The 23416-nt window shown below is 31.7% G+C and overlaps 1 protein-coding gene across 1 annotated transcript in view; it reads left to right on the forward strand.

Annotated features, from left to right (window-relative positions):
• The window catches only part of LOC142344139 (uncharacterized), a 69074-nt gene that overhangs the window by 42406 nt on the left and 3252 nt on the right, over nt 1-23416 (forward strand). The window contains exons 3-4 of the mRNA XM_075395663.1: nt 1990-2113; nt 20873-21196. Coding sequence (XP_075251778.1) covers nt 1990-2113; nt 20873-21196 — 448 coding nt within the window. The remainder of the gene's footprint in view (nt 1-1989; nt 2114-20872; nt 21197-23416) is intronic.

Genomic DNA, 23416 nt, shown 5'->3' on the forward strand with positions numbered 1-23416 from the left:
AACGGAGCTAGCGGCCAATGCAGAGTCCGACGAAACAAGTTGACCTGACACTACGCTCCCAGCGGATGCTGAAAAAAATGTAGAGGTCTTGTTAGTGTTAAGAATTGTTGGGTTACTGCTGCTCTTATCAAATGTTACCCTTAAGTTGCCTGATGAAACATTGCTTAGTTCTGAGCTTTGAGTTTTTTTTTGTGTTTGCGGAGGGCAGCGGTTGTTTTTGGAATCTTGAATTTTGCTTGTTAAGTTCAAAACAGAGTGTATCTGCGTCTTCTGATGGTGAGATGTCCAAAAGATCTTGAACAGACTGGTCGAGTTTCTCTTGCAACTCTTTAATTTCGCTCAATATTTCTTCTAGAGTTTCAGTGTCCTCCCGGAATCGATTCCTGAAACAACACATTCGATGCACGATTCAAGTTTGCTTTCAAACACTGGCTTTTGGTTTTTAATGTGTTTCAAATGAGGATCAACAGAGGATTCTTCGTTTTAACCATTGCTAGTGTTTGTGAACTTCTAGAATTTACCTGATGCTTAACTCTTGTTGATTTTCCGGTTCGAGTAAGAACCATTAACTCTGTTTTTGTTGAGGTGATCTAGAGCTATGAATTTTTTTAGCCTCTATTAGTAGCATGGTTAACCAAATCTCAAGGCCAGAACCTGTTTATGTAACTACCGGTTAACAAATACCTACCAAACCTAATGAACCAAGTTTAACCCAAATTTAACGAATCTTGCCAAAGTTTACCAAACCCTGCCAAAACGTTACAGTACATTACCAAAACTACTTAACCTTACCAAACCTTACCGAACCTGGTCAAACCTTACCAAGTCCTACCAAACCTTACCAATATTTCCCGAGCCTTACCAATACTTACAGAACATTGCCAAGCCTTAGCGAACCTTACCAATGCATACCAAACCTTACCAAACCTCACCGAACCTTACCAACACTTACCGAACCTTACCAACCCTTACCGAACCTTACCAATACTTACCGAACCTTACCAAGCCTTACCGAGCCTTACCAATACTTACCGAAACTTGCCAAGCCTTACCGATCCTTAACGGATACCATCAACTACCAATACCAGAATGATAAACCCAAATCTACCAAATAACCACAGTAACATCCGAACACAAACCGAGGTTTATGCTGAACCACACGGCACGAAATTGTCGGTTTTTCAATAGCGAAAAAAAATTATGACGGTATCGGAGCAAAAAAAGATTGCTGAAATTTATTGCAAATTGTTAACACGTCCGGGAAAAATTCTCTCGGTGCGAGAAAAAAACAACGCTGGGGAAATTACTGGCGAATCACCAGAGTCAAAAGAAATAAGAATAAGGTAATCAAGGGAGTCCCAGAAATAAACAATCTGTTGGGTTGGGCGATAATGGGTTGCCTCGGGTTGGGTTGGTTGGGATGGGTCTTTGTCTAAAATTTCCCTCTCTACCCTGATCACGAGAAAAAAAAATCTCGAGAAGGAAATTTTAGCTGTCCATTCTTTCGTTGGGCGCCAGAAGGTTACATTGGCCGCCTTAGGAACTTTGTGAGATTGATTTGATTATTGAATTAATAAATGATTACAATGGTTTAGTATAAATTAATCAGTTTTCAGTTTCGAGTTTTTGTTAAATTGACTGTTCTTCATGATTTCTGATGTTGTTATGCCTGAAAACTTGCATGACTTTTCTTAACCATGTCGAATCAGTATCGGGCACAGATGGTAAATAGTGCACGTATGGCAAATAATCCACTGGGCATCAATGTTGATGACAAAACCGTTAGACTGACTGTCTCTGATCTAAACATAAAGTCTAACGGCAGATTTATGGTACATCATTGCTAAATTATCCGCTTAATTATGGAAGAAGAAGCGGTCACAGCTCTATCCCGGTTGATCCAATTAGAAAAGATTTAAACTGTCTCATCAACCAAATGAAGTATGAAGATACATCAAACAAGATAAATTAATTTCTTTATGCTTATAGGTGTATTGAACGGAGCATATGTGTATCTGAAAGACTGGCAGCTGTTCATTGACTACCAGTTCTTCATTCTGTTGGATATGCTGGTGTTGTTCACGATTATTTCCAAAATCATCATCTACACAAGGTAACAAATCATCATCCGGGTCGAGAAAATTTCTAAAAATTATGTAAGAAATGCGCTGAAATGCGCTGATTTTTCAAAAATCGCCAATTTAAGAGCAATTTAAATGGTTCGAAATTCAGAAATCGTTGTCAAAAATTGTTCAAAACCACAAAATAAATTTAAGAAATGCACTGAAATTTGAATGCAAAGTTTTAGCGCATTTCAGCTCATATCAGCACATATCAACGAAATCCACCCATTTCTTGCATAATTTTAGCCAATGTGGTGAAATAGAGCTGACATCTCGACCCGGGCATTTACACAAATAATCATCACCCAAGTAACAGAAAACCTGTAAACTCATTCGAAACCGTTCTTTTTCTCTGATGGCACAGTCGGCGATTTAACTGATTCCAGCAAAAATAATTGAAACGAAAAAAGAAGACGAACTGTAAAACAAAAACGTCAAATTTGTGCTCAACAACAAATTGCAGTAGAATCCCTAAAAAAGCAGAACATTGCCAAATAAAGAACAACAGACCATTTTTCTGAAAAGTTAACAGAAAAAGCAGTCCCAGACAAAATAGTCCCAAATAGTAAAAACTCCCAGACAAAAAATTCCCAACAAAGCGGACGAAATGACCCCAGACGAAAAAATCATGCACATCAATCCTTGTGGAGATAGGTATTAGAGTGAATGTAATTGCACAATTATAAAGCTGATTAGAAAACGCCGTTTTTGACATTTTTGCCATTATTTCCTTGTAAGTAGTAGATAAAACAGGGAAACCAGCCACCAGCAAAATTTGTTCCTTTTCTCCTAACGCTAATCGCGCACGTCGAATGGAACAAATTTTACTGCTTGCTGGTTTCCCTGTTTTATCTACTACTGTATATTCACTCTATATTCACTTCTTATACAATTAAAAACTATCCTTTCTTGTCTCACTTAGTGCAAACCACTAGTACAGAGTTAAGCTGGTAACTAGCCATTATCAGACGGATAGTTCGGGTTCTATCCCCACCGACTCCGGTGGACGTATCCCAGTACTAGTATAAAACTAACAAGCACGTAAAACCAACTTGCGAAAATGAACTTGAATAAAAAAGAAAACTTGAACAAAAAAATGAAAATATTAAAATAATTAAAATTTTCTTATATTCCCCTAATCAATATTTAACCAATCTAAAACTAAAACTTCCTGTCTCACTTGGCGTAGTGGTTAAATCATCGAGTCTAGTTAAGTTGCTTTTAAAGCAAACGGAAGGTTTGGGTTCCTTCCTCACTGACTCCAGTGAACGTCCCCCGATAGGCGATGCCGCCTTTCAGGATTCTGATGAAAAAAAAACTATGAAACTAAGTGAGATAAAAAAACAAAAAAAAACCAAATTCACAGTTCTTAAAAAGGATGATCCCTGCTGTGAGACTGTATATGGGACACACTGTGATGGATATACAGTCAAAAACACTGAGATCGGTGGAAACACAGTGATAAGTGTTTTTTTTTCAATGTAACTTGCGAAAATTGGTGACGCCTCTGCGGGGATCGGTGTAAGGACCTTCAATCTTGGTCCCCCAACCGCTTCACGGATAACTTGTACACAGAACCGGCGTAACTCTAAACTTTTATGTTAAATCTTTCAGCATATTCCTTGAATCTATCTTTGGTGAGTGTATATCTATATCTATGTAAATAAATACATAATCTACACTTAAAATTTTTAAATCTAAATCCACTGATGTGTTGATTTTCTTTACACATAATACAAGTTATATATAGACTAGGATCATTATAATGTATATTCATATGATTAATATAATCTCTATTCTTAAAGTAACCTTTACAGATATAACATCCAAATAAACTATCTAAACATTTATCACAACATTTTCTCCATGATTTATCTTTACAATCACTACATTTTACTGATGTAGACATTTTCAATTTGTATGTTTTCAAAAATGAAATTTTTGTCTATAAAAATAAAGATGTCTAAAGTAGAAAACGTAAACTTTTGTTATATTTGTGATTTGGCCTTTGAAACAAGGAAACAATTTGCCAAACATAATTTAAGTGATGAACACTTAAATATGGCAAGAAAAGAGTATGAGGATGAAGTGGAAGATCCGCAAAGCGGCTTCTCCAATGAAATCTTGGAGAGGGTGTATAATCCGGATGAAGATGACTATGTTTTCAAACCCAAAGATAATACTAAGGATATTATTAGAACTGAAGCTAAAACTAAAACTAAACCTAAAACCGTAGACAACATCTACACCAGAATTAAGTATGAATGTAAAGAATGTCATGAAGAATTTAGGAATAAAATAGCTCTAACTACTCATTCATATAGTCATAATCGCAAGTATTTAGAAAACACTGAATACTTTGATATAAATTCTAGCCAGAACATGAAAGAATTTTATATTACTGATAAAGCTGGAAATTACATTGAAGATATAGATGAAGCCATTAATAACTCATTAGAAGGAATTAAAAACTGTTACCAGTATAGAAAAGTTAAGAGTTTTAAATATAAGATTACAGTCGAGTGTGATTATAAGAAGAGAACCAAAGTAGAAGTTAAAATTACAAAAATATTCTTCAATACTGACTATATTAATAATAACGCAATTTATGAAAATGGAGACTTCACTCAATGGCTAAACTTCGAAAAGGGAATATAGGAAGGAATATATGAAGGTTATGGTTATGATTTCGAGTTTCTTGGAATAAGAAGTATTCAGTTGAACATTGAACCAACTAAAGCATCTATTGGTACCCATATAGATTTACCAGCTGATCTCAAAAACTCTAAATCGATATTGAATATACGAAGTTATAAATACAATTGCTTGCAACTAACTATTACTGCTTGGCTATATCCTGCCACGCACCATACAACTCGAGAAAGTAAATATGTAGATAAACTTATTGAGCCAAGACAAAAACATGAAGATGACTTTGGATATATATTAAGAATACAGAAATTATATAATATTAATATTTGGTTATACACACCTTGTGGTGGGGGTAAAGTAGAATTGTTTAAACCAGTGGATGACTTTAATAAAGATAGAAAAGATGTAAGAATACTAGTTTGGAGTAATGGACAAATAGAACACTGTGCTCTAATTAAAAACATAGAAACCTTGTTAGATCGACCAAATAGAATGAATCACAAATTCTATTACTGTGATAGATGTACATATTGGTTTGATTCAAAAATTAATTATGACAAACATGAATGCAACAACTCATTCAAACCAAAGATTGTTTGTCCTAAGAAAAAACATATTACTTTTATAAATGAACACAAACGTCAGAATATAAAAAATACTATAACTGCCGATATAGAATGTTGCATTGTTGAAGTCTCAACTAATGATTGTAAATATGTAATAGCTGAACATATTCCAATAGCTGTGGGTTACACCTGGCAAAGAAACTTCAAGCACTACTTTGGTCTTGATTGTATCAAAAGATTTGCTAGAGATCTATTAGAGATAGAAACAGAAAATAATTTCAAACACAAGGAAAAGATGATATTCACAGAAGAAGATAAATTATACCATGAAACTAATAACACTTGTCATATCTGCAGCAAAACATGTATTAATCTCCGAAGCGGTTACACCGATAAAGTAAGAGATCATTGTCATGAAACTGGTAAATATAGAGGACCAGCATGTAAGATATGTAATCTGAGGTATAAACAACAATATTTCATTCCTGTAATATTCCATAATGGCTCTGGCTATGACTTCAACTTACTATACAGTGAACTCTTCAAACAGAATAATGATAAAAGAAAAGTAGATAACATACCACTAGCTGCTGGTAAGTCTAAGATGTTTAGCATTGGTTGTCTCAAATTCTTAGATAGTTATAACTTCTTAGCTATGCCTCTAGATCAAATGGCAAAGATATATGGATGTAAAACTAAAACATTATATCCATATGAATACTTTGGTTTAGATGATTGGGGAACCACGACAAAGTCGTATGACAGCGAAGCTGCCAATGGTAGCAAAGCTACCTACCAAGAAGTTATAGGTAATCTAAAAATAGAAGACTTCAAATCCTCACTACATAATAAATTACCAACACAAGAAGAAGTAGATAACTTTAATAATGAAAACAGTCATAAAACTGGTAAAGATCTAACTATAGAGTATTTACAGAATGATGTGGAAATATTAGACTATTGCATGAATGAATATGCTAAATTAAGCATGAAAGAATTCAAGCTCAATCCACTACATTACGTTAGTCTCCCAGGTTATAGTTTTGATTGTTGGTTAATGTCAAGTGGTGTTACACTAGATACATTGCAAGATAAACAAATGTTAGATGATTTTGTTGGAGCAAAGAGAGATGGTATATGTGGAATAATGGGTGATAGATATATTAATAATCGGCGAAGGTCCATATGGTACATAGACGCAAACAACCTATATGGTTATGCAATGATGCAAAAGTTACCTTATAAGGATTTTGAGTTTATTACTACAACTACTCTAGATCCGCCAAGCGGGTTACTCGATGTAATATTGAATACTCCAGATGATAGTGATCATGGTTACTATATAATTTGTGATATTGATTATACTAAAGAATGTAAAGAGAGAACAGAACAGTTAGCACTAATGCCTAATAAGAGAAAGATCAATGATAATGAATTAGGTTACAGAGAAAGAGATGGGAGCGAAGCAAGATCCGCGAAGCGGTCACACCGATCAGAGAAATTAATCTTAGATCAAAACAACAAAACAGAATATATGGTTCATTATAGGATGTTAAAGTTCTATGTTAAGATGGGGGTAAAAGTAACAAAAATACATAGAGTAATTAAATTTAAACAAGACTACATATGTAGAGATTATATACAAAACAATACTAACAAAAGAGCAACAGCTAAAACTGAAGCAGAAAAGGATGTAAGGAAATTAATGAATAACTCACTATATGGAAGAATGTGTATGAATCCTCTGCATTTCTTTCAAAGCAAGTTCTTGCATGATGAAGAAAAAATAATGAAAAGTGTAAGTAAACCAACATTTAAGAATATAACTAGATATAGAGATTATTGTCAAATAGAATATATAAAGAAAAAAATAGAATATAGCTCACCTGTATATGTGGGAGTAACAATACTCGAACTAAGCAAATTACACATGTATGATGTATTCTATAATATTCTACAACCATCCCTCAAAGATCTAACACTTCACTATATGGATAGAGACAGTTTGGTATTAAGTTATAGTGAAGGTAAAGTTAGTGATGAGCATATGGATCTATCCAATCTCGAAAAACCAATCAAGACAAATAATAAAGTCCCCGGCAAGTTTAAGCACGAGCTTGGGAGTAGGATTATTGAGGAAATTATAGTCTTAACACCTAAGACTTATAGTTTGGTTACCCACGGGCAGAGCCCGTTTAAAGATAGCCCAAAGAATACTAAAGAAAAAGGAATAAAGAAGCATAATAATGCTAAACATGAAGAGTATTATGATGCATTAATGAATAATATACAGAGAACAGTAGATGAATGTAGAATACAAAAGTTGGTAGTAACATGACAACAGCAAAAACAACTAAGATTAGTTTAAATATATTTGATGATAAAAGGTTTTATGTAAATAACATTAAAAGCTATCCTCACGATGAGAATCTATATCTGTTCAAAAGAGATCTAGTAAATAAAATCTGTGCAGCAGATTTAAATTTAAACAAAGACCTACTTATCTGTGAAACAGCTTCGCTGATAAATAATATTAAAGAGCTAACCATTAATGATGATAGAAAGTTAATCCTCGCTGCAATTACACTATATAATGATTTATTATAATTATAAAAAATGACTAAACTAGATAAACTTATAGAATTAAACAATCTAGAAAAACAAAACAGAAAGAATAGATTAGACGATAAATTAAAACAACAAGAATATTATGGTGAAATAGAAGAGTTATTTGATCCTTTAACTAAAACACTAAATGCAAACAATGAACAGAATCTAGCATTAAGTGAACAAACATTAAGAGCAATAGATTGGCAAAATCAAGAGTTAGATAAACAAACTAAGATGATCAGTGAAACTGCTTCGCAGATTGGTGAAACTGCTTCGCAGATCGAGCAAGCTGGTTACCAGTTTAATGAAACTGCTTCCAAGATGGGTGAAACGTTAAAGCAAACTCAAGAAATAGCACCAGTTTTTGTTGATACAAAGATAGCCAAGAATCTTCATAAAATGGGGACTCAAACTAATCCTCAATTAAAATTAAATCTTGTAGATTTGCCTACTAGAAGATACAAAATGAATGGTGTTGATATAACCCTAGAGCAGGGTGCATTTTTAGTTAGGGATAATATATACGAATTCTCAGAAGGATTTATTGAATTTCTCACTAACCCAAATGTAACATATAACGATGATATCGAAGAAGATGAAAACAAAATTAAAAGGTTTTTAAAGGATATTAGATATGATTTAGGAAAAGGGGATAAGAAAAGCGCTAGATATAGAACAATAAAACGTATAATGGAAGTAAGAGATGATATATTTGGCAGAGGGTTAGATACCCACCAGCAAAGTTGTCACCACTACGTGGATCAGGGAACCTGCTTTGCAGATCCAAATAATTTAGTAGAAAGATTAGAATTATTAATACTAGAAACAAAAGCTGGTCATGATGGATTATATGACGAAATGCTACATATATCTAAGCAACTATTATCTATGAATATGATTAATCAAGAACAACTAGATAATTTTGTTTTTAACTATGGTAAATGAATAATGATGGAACAACAACAACTTCTAGCTAAAGAAGTATTTAGTCCTCAAATAACAAAGTTTAGAAGAGAAAGAATAATACCATTATATAAAGATGAAACATGGTCAGCTGATTTAATTGATAAGTCATCTTTAAGTAAATACAATAATAATTATAAGTTTATATTAACAGTTATAGATATATTCACAAAATATGCATGGGCTATTCCATTAAAGAATAAATCTGGTTTATCTATAACTAATGGCTTTAAATTAGTATTAGGCGAAAATCCACAAGGAGGCTCTCAACCTAGAAAACCAGAAAAGTTATGGGTAGATAGAGGTAGTGAGTTTTACAATAAAACATTTAAATCTTTACTTAAAGAATATGGAACCGGCAAAGCCGCTTCGGGGATAGAACTATATTCTACTTATAGTGATTTAAAAGCTGTGTTTATGGAGAGATTCAATAGAACATTATTACACATAATAAATAAACCTATGTTCATCAATGGTGATGGTAATTGGGTAAATATATTAAACGATGCAGTCTTAACATATAACAATAACATTCATTCAACAATTAATATGACACCAGTTGATGCTTCTAATAATCCTGATAAGGTTAAATACACTTTTAATTTTAAGAATTTAAAGTTGGTGATTATGTTAGAAACGCAGATAAACGTAATATCTTCTCTAAAGGTTACACTTCTAATTGGAATAGAGAACTGTTTAAAGTTAATGAAGTTCTAAAAACACAACCACCAACATATAAGATAGAAGATATTAATGGAGAGATAATAGAAGGTAAATATTATGAACAGGAACTATTGAAATCTGAGTTTGATTTTGAATCTAATAATAAAGTTTTGGAATCATTAAATATATTTCTTAAAATAAATAATGACAAGAAACAGATTCAATCAGGCTAAAAATCAATCAGGGAACTCACTTCTCGGATTAACATCAACAAACAACCTAACACTAAGTAAGGCTCGTGGGTTATTCCTAGAAGATAATGATAATATAGACATGAAGGATACCTATAAAATTACAAATGTACATCCTCCGTTAGATGAAAAGGATGTGGTTAATAAAGAGTATTGTGACAATAACTTATTATCCTCTTCTAATAAAATAGAAATTTTAAGTAGAAACATAACTGAACTACGAAAAGGTGATTTTGATAAAGCTACAACTAAAACATTACAACTAAATGAAACACAAGTTAATGAAAATCTAATTAAAGAATTCATTAAATCAGCAAATGAAGTCACAAATGTTGTTAACTTTTGTAATAAAGTTGCTGCTGATACTATCTCTAAATATAATCAATTAAAACAAGAGATTGATAAAAATAAGTTTAATCAGAATGTTACCAACATACATTTAGATGATATGTTTACTAATGGTCTAAGGGAAATGAAAGAATACAATAAATCTCTTAGAGGTGTTATAGTAATATGTATAATTTCTATACTTTTACGAAGTAAGTTACTTGATAATAAAGAGAAAGACAGACTTGAGATGCATTATGGATTTAAACAAGAAGATATAACGAAAGAAATAGAAATTTTTTTCACTAATGAAAATGACCAATCTACGAAGTAGTTTCACTGATCCAACAGCAGCGAGTGAGAGCTTACTGTATCCAGATTTATCATCAGTATCGGAACGGTTGATGCGGGAAGCTGCTGCTGTCAATGAACAGCAGATAAATGAAAAGATTCAAGCTAATAATAAATTTAACAATAATATTAACATTATAAAAGATATTAGAAATTATTATGAAACTGAAACTAATAATTATAAAAAGAAGTTAAGTAGATATAAAAATTATATTAACGTAGCTGAGATAACAGAAATACTATTATCATCAATTGCAACAACAGCAACAACAACATCAGTTGCATTAACAGGTATAGGATTACCTTATTCTATACCCACAGCTTTTGCTACAGCAACTGTTTGTGGTTCATTATCAAAAACAATTAATACTAAAATAAGAAATAAAATTATAAAGTATTCACAAATGTATATTCTAGCTAAACAGTTTAGTGATAAATTTAATAAACTATATACTAAATCAATGAATGATAATAAAATAGATAATGATGAATATAATGAATTAGTCGAGGTATATGAGGATTATAAGAAGAACAAGAAAAATAAATTAAGTGTTTTTTTAAACTAAAGTTATTAGTTTTTAGTAATAACAATGTCTTTAGTAATAATAATATTAGTATAAATATATACCGATAATCATAATCATAAACATAAACATAAATATAATCATAATCAAATAATTATCTTTTCTTTGTACCTAAGTATAAACCTCTTCCTTTTTGTACTAACTTTATACCTTCACCAGTAGTTGCAAATTTAATTAAATCAGGTGTGGCTGATAAAGCAGCTCTAGGGTTTCTAGATGCCGCTGCAGTTCCTATTTTACTTGCAATCTCTAATGCTCTTATTGGATTATTAGCAACTTTCTTTCCAAAGTTAACTGTAGCTCTACCAACACTTTTAAAGAAATCTTTCAATCCCTCTGCTTCTATTGTTGCATCAGATACTGTCATTGATTTATTCCTTCCACATTTAGTGCAGGATCCTCTTAACATTTTAGTACCTTTTGGTGTAATAGCTCCTCTTATGTTATTAGTGCCACTATAATGTCTGCCACCAACACAATATGAATTGGTTTTGAACTTATTTAAAAGACTCATTTCTATATTTAAAAAATAATGGAAGTTAAAAAGTATAATCCTTTTGTTGTTATGAATAAGTCTACGGGTTTCACCCGCGAGCGAAGCTCGAAGACTAAGCCTAAGACAAAGCCTAAGACTGAGTCTAAGCCTACGGGCTCTGCCCGCGAGCGAAGCTCGAAGACTAAACTTGAAGCTAGAGGCTTATGGCGTAGCATGGACGGAGTCCTATCTCTAGAGAATAAAAAGAAATTAGATACTATTTATGCTAAAGGTTTTGTTAAGACTAGTAGGAAATAATGATAAGGACTTTAATTGTAATTATATCTATGATATGATAAGCCTCTGGCTATTAGTCTCTACGAGACTATATCAACCATCTTATTACCATCACTACTAACACTAATAACCTTTCTAGTTAATACTAATGCATGACATATAACGTCGGCAACTGCAGCACTAAATTTAAAATTAAGTTGTATTGGTTGTGGACCTATATGATCAGTTTGATATCTAGTATCAAATACATATATTCTATAACTACTTTTGAATGTTCTATGATTTATATATGGTTTTATATTATATGGTAGCCCATTATAATCTTTATTAAAGCTAACAATCTCTTTAAAAGCCTCATTATAATTATTGGTACCATAATTAATATTCATTCTATCTTCAAGATAAAACTCACTACCAATCTTACAATAACATTCAGTAACATTCATTATATGAAATGTACTTGCATCATGAGTTTGTTCATTAACATTATTATTTTCAAAACCAACTATTATATATTGTGGTCTTTCCATACCACTTTCCATACCTAAATCAAACAAGAAGTTAGTAGCATTAGGTACGTTCTTATAAAATGTCTTTCTTTCATAATAACTGAAGTCTATATTATTCTTTTTATTTAATCCTTTCTGTACAATAATTCTATTATCATTACTAGGATCAATACTAGGCACACACCATGATATATCTCTAATTTCTATATTACCATCATTAGCTACTGCATCAGCACCAGCATTAATTCTATATAGAGCTCTATCATTATTATTTCTTTTTAATATTAGTTTAAATCCTAAACCATATATAATCTTTTTTAAATCATTCACAAAACCAAATAGATCACTCATCTTAACCATCAATTACATATGACCTCGTTCGGCAGCAGCATGATCACCTTTAAGTTGACTATCTCTATTACCTTGATTTCTAACGAAACCACACTCATATTCATCATCAGTACTAGTTAATAACTTATACATCAATAGATTAGGATGACAATGATCTATATATTCAATGGTCCTACCACCACTAGTTTCAAGTTTAACTGAACTAAACAATGCCATCATACCATAATTAACTAATCTAATATTAGCATTATTAGCAAATACACCCCCAGCATCATCTGATACAACAAACTCTATCTCTAGATATGAATCGTGTATATTTAAATGATTCTCTTCTCTATTGAGTACAATATTAATGTTAGTATTGATTGTATTCATTGTTGCCAGATTATTTGGTTTGTACTTTATAATCTTACTTTTGTGTATATCATTATTATAACCATAAGTTGCATCCAAATTAAAATCCATTTATAGATATCATCCATAACATCCATATTAGATAAAAAATGACTGATAACTTAATCTTATGGGAACTACAAAAGATACATGATGCTTTAACTAAAACTAAAGAAGAACACACACTTAACTTTAGAATGATAAAGCCAACAGAAAAGTTTAACTTTAGTGAACCTATACTTAATAAAACAAAATTAGGTTTAATTAGATTATCAGTTTATAACTCAGTGTTTAATGTGAATAGAATGAACAATCAACTCATATATGATACCCAAGGTGAAACATGGTCAAATACCCGTCTTTTAGGTATTACACCAGGTGCATATGAATTATATGAAATAGCAGAATAAATAAAAGAAGAAACTAATGGTAATGTTATAATAGAAATTGATAAGAATACAATGAAAAGTTTAATGGAAGTAAAACAAGGTGCAATTAACTTTGACATAGAAAATTCAATAGCCCCATTACTAGGATTTAGAAAAATAGTTTATAATAAAGGTAAATATACATCTCAGAAAATTGTTGATATTATGGGTTTTAGTAATATTAACATTCATTGTAATGTGATATCTGGTGTTAAAGATAATGGTAAGGATACAGACATATTATATACTTTTAATCTAACTGAACCACCAGGTTATTTGATAAATATTATACCAACTAATATCTTGTATCAAAATGTAACTAAAGATAGAATAGAATATATAGAGTTTCATATTAAAGATGAGCATGGAAGACCTATAGACTTTAATGGTGATGTATTAAGTTTTACTTTACATCTGGTGTAACCAGCAACAACTTCGTTGATCTAATATAGTTAGCAGACCGAAGGTCTGTTTGATTTAGTTACAGACTTAGACTTAGACTTTACTTAGACTTAGGCTTAGACATAGTCATAGATTTAGACTTAGACTTAGACTTATCTGCGAACGAGCTCTGCTCGTGGTAAGCCAAGCAGGTTCCCTGATACTTAAACTAAACTACAAAACTCTCCGATCCCAATTAATTCTTAGTTTACCATTAATATTTTTATTTTTAGTTATATCAATGACAATGTAATTATAAGGCTCTTTCCATACCTTATTACATATATTAGCAAAATCATTATAACTAAGTTCCACATTATTAAAGAAATCTTGATATATAGATATGAGGGCTTTAACTCTCTGTTCAAATAAAATAAATAGATTACAGTTCTCTCTAACACTCTGCCTATCCAGAGAGAACAGGTTTTGATTAAGATATATCATATTACAATTATTATGTCTACCCCTACAAAAGTATTCATTAATAACTGGTTCTTTGGCTCTAACATCATCGAATATCATTAGTTTCTTTAAGTCTTTGGGTAGTTTATCAGGAGATGGTAAATCTTTTATATCTTTAATAAATTCAACTTCTGCTTTTGGGTTTATTCTTTCTATACCATGGTACTGATCACCAGTAGGTCCAATGATATATAGCTTATCAAAGTATATACTAGCTAGAATTAGTTTTTTCAATAAGAATGTCTTACCACATTCACTAGGACCAGATATTATACATCTAAAGTTATCTGGGAATGCGGCTTCAGTAATTATATCATCATCATTTAACCATGAATATAGATCATCATTTATATTAATGGCAATAGGACTTGTTTGGATTATATTACTTCTTGGCGGTGATATATCCAGATTAGGACTACTTCGCGGATTATAACTACCCCCTTGATTATAACTACTTCTCTGATAGATAGTCTCATCATTATAATTATCATAAACATTGACATTATCATTATCATTATCATTAGCATTAACATTATCATTATCATTATCATTATCATTATCATTAAACTTAACATTATCATTATCATTAACTTTATCGTTATCATTAATTTTATCGTTATCATTAACTTTATCATCTGTGAAGCAGGTTGGCATGCCACGGACGGAGTCCGTTCCCTGAATATCATTAACTTTATCATTATCATTAACTTTATCATTACAACCCAAACAGAAACACTCATTATACATTCCTGGATAATTACATTGATTAACTAGAATATTCAAAGCATTGTTAATTCTAAATCCTCTATCAATAAGATAGATCATGTATAAGCAATAAGCCCCACAATAAGATTCATCATATTGTTGTATTCTTTCATTAGAGCCTAGATTGACATACTCTTCTAAGAATAATGGAGGAGTTTCTATACCAAAACTATCAAAGTAATACACTGGACCACCTTCTCTTCTTATAACTAAAACCCAATGTGTACCTTCAGTTGGATGTAAATTTACAATAATGTTGGAGTTGGGTTCACTTACGTTATTTGGAGTCTGATCTCTCATTACAATTTCAATTGGTGTTAGACTTATATCTTTACCTATATCTTTTATTCTGATATCACTCATAGCACTATTATCAATATTAAATTTATTATTGAATTCCTCAAAAGTTAGGATAAGCATTTTCTTATAAATATTATAAATGTTTAATTATAACTCTAATTATAAGTCTAAATATAACTCCAATTATAGTCGAATTATAAGTCTAATTATGGCTAAGCATCGGTGGAACCGTTACACGGATGGTCGAAGACCCATAAGTCTAATTATGTCTATATTTATCTATGTTTTCATTTATAAAAATGGAGACAGGTAGCGTGGTTATAATTTTTATTTTCTTAATTATATTTTGTTTTATAGTATATGATTCAATACCGAGTAAATATGCAAAACTAGAAGAAAGCTTTGGTGGATTTATGAATAGGAGTCTAGTTAGATTTGAATATGAAAAGTCACCATTACACACTATTGTCTATGGTGGAACTGGTACGGGTAAAACATATTTTGTTAGACAATACTTAAAATTATACTCAGTCCAAAATCAAGATCCGCGAAGTGGTTACACCGATCAGGATCAAAATCAAAATCAAGATCAAAATCAAGATCAAAATCAAAATCAAGATCAAAATATAGTTATAGTGTGTAAAGATGACAGAGACTGGATAAATCCCGAGACTAATAAGTTTTATACTGGATTTAATAAATGTGATATGAATATGATCACAAAAAACAATATGCAAAAATTTCGAAATTGTGTAATAGTACTTGATGATATGGGTGATAAGTTAAATAAGGATATAGACTATTATTTTACTGAAGGTAGACATTATAATATTCAAATGATTGTAATGTGTCATAAACCAGCTCAAATAAATAATACAGCAAGAATGAGTTGTGATACTATTTATTTAACAACTTATAATGGATCTGATCTTTTTAAAAACTTTAATGAGATATATAAATGTGAACATGACTTTAGTAAAATAATTAATGAGTTAAATAGTAACCATTATAATCGTACAGACGGAATGTCAGATGAACTTCGTTATGGTATAATTAAATATAATAAGAAAGAAAATACTTTTATTATTATTAATAGTAATAGAACAATGATATATGATTCAAGAGTTGGTTTCCTTGATTTAAAAGCTCTCAGTTTAAAAGATGAGTTAGGAAGAGAAGATATAAATAAACTTATAGCATATATGAAACCACTCATGATAAATGCAACAGATAGAAATACTATTAGTCATGATAATTATCAGTTTTATTTTAATAAACTTCTTACATTAAAAGGTATTAAAATACAGAATGATGTTTTAACTCAGGAAGTGGTTAAAGCAAATGGTCTTAGATTATTTTCAACTATTTTAGGTATTATAAGTTCAGGTTTAATGATATATAATTTCATGAGTCCTGATATAACAGTACGAAATGCCGGACATGTGGCAACTGCAGCGAGTACTATGTTGAATAGAACAAGTACATTATTGAACTATGGATTTGGCAGAAATCAAGATCAAGATCAAGATCTGGAACATGAAAGGGAATATACAGATGGAAAAACATGGTCGAAGACCCATCAGCGAAGCAGTTACACAGATAGTGAAACATGGTCGAAGACCCATCAGCGAAGCAGTTACACTCATAAATATACTGGGATTTTAAATAAAGAGGGACGAGAGAATTTAAACAGTCTATATGTAAATAATGAAGAATTTAGAAATGAAATTATAAATTATGTTAAAAATAAAATGCAATTAAACCTTGAAGCAATTTTAGATAAGAGATGTAAAACTAATATACTCAATACGTTAGGAAATAAATATTTAGCAGAGTGTATCAAATCTAAAGATAATACTAAAGATGTAATTGAGATATTGGCTAAATATATATGTTGAGTATAATTGAAATCAGTGAACGAACTTTGTTCGTGGTTTACCAAACTGTTCAACGGAGTTGTTTGGTTAACCACGAGTGAAACTCGTTTGCAAATTCGCAGATTTGACCAATTATAAATGGTTATAAAATGTTTAGAGTGTAACTATAAATGTGGAAACATTGCTTGTTTAAAATATCATTACGAATCATGTCATAAAGATAAAATTGATAAATGTATATGTGGTAATATAATAAGTGCTATTTGTGCTAATGATTTTTCTCCATGGGGTTTTTCTTTAAAAAATGAATCTAGCTCTAGTTCTGGTTCTGGTTCTAGCTCAAGTTCTAGCTCTAGCTCTAACTCTAGTTTTGATTCTGGTTCTAGCTCTAGTTCTGGTTCTGGTTCTGATTCTAGTTATAACACCAGTTCTAACTCAGACCCTAACCCTAACTATAACTCAGTCCCTAACCTTAACCCTAACCCTAATCCTAACCCTAACCCTAATCCTAACCCTAACTATAACTCAGAAGTATTAATCAGTGAAAAGGACGAAGTCCTTGGTACCCCAACTGTCCCGCAGATCAGAAATTGTAATAAATGTAATTATATAAAACCACTAACTGATTTTGATGAGAGTAAGTATACATGTAGAAGTTGTACTTCAGCTAAAGTTAATTGTCCATATTGTGCTTCTATTGTGAGATATGATGGGATACGAGCCCATGTAAAGAAACAGCATCCAGGTGTAGAATTAACTAAAGGATTTAGTAGAAATCTAACTGAAAAACAAAGTTCTAGAACTGAAAGTACTTTAGCCATTAGACAAAATGAAGAAGATTGCTCATGTAAATATTATGATTTTGTATTATTTCTTATTAATAATGGAATAAATATAGAAAAAGTAAAAGAAAATATAAATTTATTAAAAAGTATAGATAATTTGAAATAAAAGTATAAAAAATATAAAAATTTATAAAAATTTATAAAAAGAGGGAATCACTCCTTAAGAGTGAAAAAGAGCGATATTTTCTACTGGGGGATCACTCCGAATAAGAGTGAATCGCTCTTAAAGAGTGAAATGTAAATTTTGCTTCGATTTTTTAATTTTTTTATCTTATTTTTGATTTAAATTAATTTCTGATTAATTATTGATCCAATATAGAGAGAATATAGAGAGAATATTCAAGAAGACATTGAAAAAAAACACTTATCACTGTGTTTCCACCGATCTCAGTGTTTTTGACTGTATATCCATCACAGTGTGTCCCATATACAGTCTCACAGCAGGGATCATCCTTTTTAAGAACTGTGAATTTGGTTTTTTTTTTGTTTTTTTATCTCACTTAGTTTCATAGTTTTTTTTTTCATCAGAATCCTGAAAGGCGGCATCGCCTATCGGGGGACGTTCACTGGAGTCAGTGAGGAAGGAACCCAAACCTTCCGTTTGCTTTAAAAGCAACTTAACTAGACTCGATGATTTAACCACTACGCCAAGTGAGACAGGAAGTTTTAGTTTTAGATTGGTTAAATTTTGATTAGGGGAATATAAGAAAATTTTAATTATTTTAATATTTTCATTTTTTTTGTTCAAGTTTTCTTTTTTATTCAAGTTCATTTTCGCAAGTTGGTTTTACGTGCTTGTTAGTTTTATACTAGTACTGGGATACGTCCACCGGAGTCGGTGGGGATAGAACCCGAACTATCCGTCTGATAATGGCTAGTTACCAGCTTAACTCTGTACTAGTGGTTTGCACTAAGTGAGACAAGAAAGGATAGTTTTTAATAGTATAAGAAGTGAATATAGAGTGAATATACAGTAGTAGATAAAACAGGGAAACCAGCAAGCAGTAAAATTTGTTCCATTCGACGTGCGCGATTAGCGTTAGGAGAAAAGGAACAAATTTTGCTGGTGGCTGGTTTCCCTGTTTTATCTACTACTCTTGTACTAAGCTTTTGGTTTGATTTATTGAAAACAATGCATTCGAAGCATAAATTGTGTGTGTTAATTGATTGTAGATCTTATGAAAGAGCACAAAAAATTTTGAATAATTTTGAACAGTGCTTGATAAAAAATTGCTAGAAATTTCTGGCAGAAGATGCACCGCCGGATCTTTTCTGTTTGTGCCCCCCCCCAGCTTAGTGGGAGCATATTATCTGCACCCCCCAGAAGCACGTGCAATATTTTTACATATTGATTTACCATGTAATGACAAGTTCTCTATAATTGGGGGAGCATATCGTACGGGGGGGGGGGCACAAACGGAAAAGATCAGCATCGTCTTGTAAGAATTTGTCAGATTGCTACAAGATAACCATCCATTCTCAACTAGGCATCCTGCATAAAAATTTAAATCTAATTTTATCTTGGGAGAACTTTGTTTTTTGGCTTGAATTTTATTTTTGACAGGAGGATATATCGCATTGCAATATCATCTCACTCACTACTTGCGTCCAATTTATTAGCTTATAACTCCTAGTAAGTCTGTTACCGAGTCACCTCACAGCCTCCTCGTTATTAGATTTTGACATTTTAATCTGTAGTTGTGGTTTATTCCCTCTAAAGAACAAAACCTAGCAAATTGTACACTATATAGGTTTTGCATCACTTACATTTTTGCTGAGATTCAATTTGGTTTTGTTCGAACGAAAGAACAAAAGGGGCTGCACCCAGTCCCATATTGACAAACTTTAGACCAATATGAATCACCATATCCTTTCAATTAAGAAACTAAAGTTTGAATCCTGTAACGTGTTCCCAACGTAAGAATTGTGCGGTATCGTCTTTCTTGGTCGCAAGAGAGATTTGGTATGTTCAGTATTTAAACGTATGAGATTATTGTTTTATTTGGTTTTAGACGTAAGAATTTGCCGGTTTTTTCCATTGGAAATTTTGATTTTTCTGTATATAATGTAGACAAATCTTATGATACGGTTATTTGCAGGAATTTCAAACGTTCTTCTTAGAAAGATTTCAGAAAATCTGTGCAGAATTATTGAAAGCTCTTTCTTAGCTTATTTACATAAAAACGAGTTTAATTTTCTTGATTAATTTTGAATTCAAAAATGTGACATACTTGTCGAATATTACTGCAATTGCTGTTGATTAATTCGCATTCACTGTGTTTTGACATACTTTCTTGTAATTTGCAAGCAAAGTTTTTGACGTTGAATTTCAAAACACTTAATGCCACTCGTTTTTTTTGTTCGGTCTGCTGGACTAATCTGCTCTCCAGACCAAGAATTTAGAAAATCTTGATGTTTCTCTAAACGATACCGAATCTCTCTTAAGATTTAAAACCACGATGCCGGATCTGTTTTATGTTCAAAAATGACGATACCAATTCTTTCTTATGTTAACAACCGTACAAAAACGACAATACCGACAAAAAACGCAGAAAATTTCGTCGTTTTGGCTAGAATAAGAAGACGATACCGACGATTTCTTATGTCTAACATTGAGATTCAGGTGGTTTTTGATTTAGATGCTATGTATATTTGAAAAAACACGACAAAAAACTGGAAGCTTATGACCAGAAAAGCGTCACAGCTCAGTCTATGAACAAATCGCCAGCTGTGATTAGAAGACAAGAGACCCTCCAGAAACAACTCCAATATCAAGAGCAACAAGAGCAAAAACAACATCAAGAGCAGCCAAAAGGGTCATCGTCAACAAGCGAACAAGTCATGGGTTCTCCTGTTCTAGCCAAGAGAAAAGTTCCCATGAATTTGTTCAAGCAAATAGAAAGTAAAAACCAAAAAACGGCTGGAAATAATTCAAGTGACGTTATTCCTGCTCCAAACTCTCTGTAAGTGAATGAACACTTTGCGTTTTTATGTTTTGACTTTATAAAAACCAGCAATCTGAGAACACCTTTAATATTATACTCATCAATGCAATGATCAGCCACGATGACCAGACAATACCTCATTCATGACCAGCCAATAGGCTCACCATGAAATGGCAATTGGCAGACTTTGAAAATGGTCGACGACAGAAAGTATAACAAGGGCGCATCATGACATTATAGAAGCTAATGACATTAGAAGCTAAAATCAAAGCATAAAGAGCACCAAACAAAAATTGAAAAATTGAATTTTCTTGTTTTTTGCTGGAGAATTTTAGCTCATCACAATTCAGACACAAAAAGAGGTGCCAAAAAACTTCTGTAGATACCGCTTAATCTGGATAATTTTCTTTCTAGCTATGAACGAATTCCAAACAAAGCAAGCATAATTTTATAATTTAATTTTTTAAAATCTTTTTTGACCTATAGAATTTTTTTCAATAAAAAAAGTCTAGTGCAATTCTGTCTTTAGAACAGAATGTTCAAATATACTTCCGAATTTTGTTAAAAGCATTTTCTTTGCCACCAGAGAAATTGTTTCTGTTAGAATTTTGATTCGAGTTGAAGACTTAAACTTAGAATTATTAGAAAGTTTAACTTACCAAATTAAACTGACGGAGGTAAATTGATTCAAGTCACCAATACTGATATAAATGAATCTACAAAAAATGGTGCTGTGAATCAATACTCGTTTCAAACTGATGATTTTAGATAACTATTATCAGAGTTAGATTAATTGATGTAAAATCTTCCCAGCATGTATTAAATGATTATGATATCTCCGGAAGTGTGAATGAATTCTTAGAAAAGTGCAAATGCATTCCATTTATGGTTCCCTTTGCGACTGAATCGCAGATGCAAACCATATTGGGTAACCCCTGCGAACCCCACTATAAATCATGGTGCTAAGATTAGTTTTGTATCTTGACTTTTTCACACTGATAATGGGTATATATACAGCTGATTTTTGAGCCCTTTTTCATCCCCAAAATCAAATGAACATCTTGATCTAATAATCAGATCTCTCCTGTAAATCTCTAAATTCTACTGTAAAATATCATTCTTGTTATTCTCTCATTTTGAGAAATTAGTTTTTTCTACTTAGTTAAAAACGCTTTTTATTCCGCTTGCGAAAACCCATAACCCAACAGTTCCCGTAAGAACTAGGGATACAATTAAAATCGAAACTGATTCATTTGTAAAATCACTCGAAATTGACAAATGCAACTCACCATTCAATAAGCTGAAAATCAGATAACTTCCGTCACAAAGCCCAAAAAACAAAAAAATACGACTCTAAAACTTCATTTCACAAAACATAACTAAGTTAGTTTGAAAAAAACTGGAAAGAGAGTTTTTCAAAATGAAATCCATACCAAAAAGTTTCAAACAGAATTCATGCGTTTCCCATAATTTAGTAGAGTCGAACACTTAATGCAAAAAAACTTCTTTTTTGGTTATCAACCATTAGCAAAGGTTTTGTGCAGCTATGATTCTGGTTTTTTTTAAAAAAAAACGAAAACCGCGAACGAAAACCGCGAAAAAACGAAAACCGCGAATGGTTTTTCAAAAATCATTTCTAGTTATTGAACAGCTTGCTCAATCTACATCAATACACTTAATCTCATTGAACTGACACATAAGTTAAAAACAGATTAGAACCCAAGGCACAAGTGTTTGTTATACAAAATGAAGCTATATGATGATATACAGTTTTGTGAAAATTTTGATTTATTTCAAAAAAGCCTTTTCCTTTTTTCACCTATCATATGGATCATAGCAAAAAATTTTTGGCTGACAAACAATTTTGAAGCCTTAAAGTACTTGAGTTAAACCTTTGAAAAACATTTCAAATCCTAAACACGGAAATTAAAGAAACAGTGAAAAAAACATTTCAAGTTAACTGGAATTTAATTTCAAGATAAACATAACATTTGTAAACCGATTCTACTACAGAATTATATTGGTTTTACATATCAAAAAATACAAAACTAACAAATTTGGAGTAATAAGCACATTGTTAAATTTCGTTTTACTTTCCCATGAAGATATGTGAAGAATCTATATAAACTAGTGTTTCGATCCTTCCTATTCAGAAAATGGATAGATTAACTAGACGGTGAAGAGTGTGGGATCATTTAGCATTGGGGAGATTTGCAGATTAGAGTAAAACAACTCGGT

The sequence above is a fragment of the Convolutriloba macropyga genome, chromosome 8, assembly GCF_964194025.1.
Source record: "Convolutriloba macropyga chromosome 8, txConMacr16.3, whole genome shotgun sequence".
NCBI classification, from domain to species: Eukaryota; Metazoa; Xenacoelomorpha; order Acoela; family Convolutidae; genus Convolutriloba; species Convolutriloba macropyga.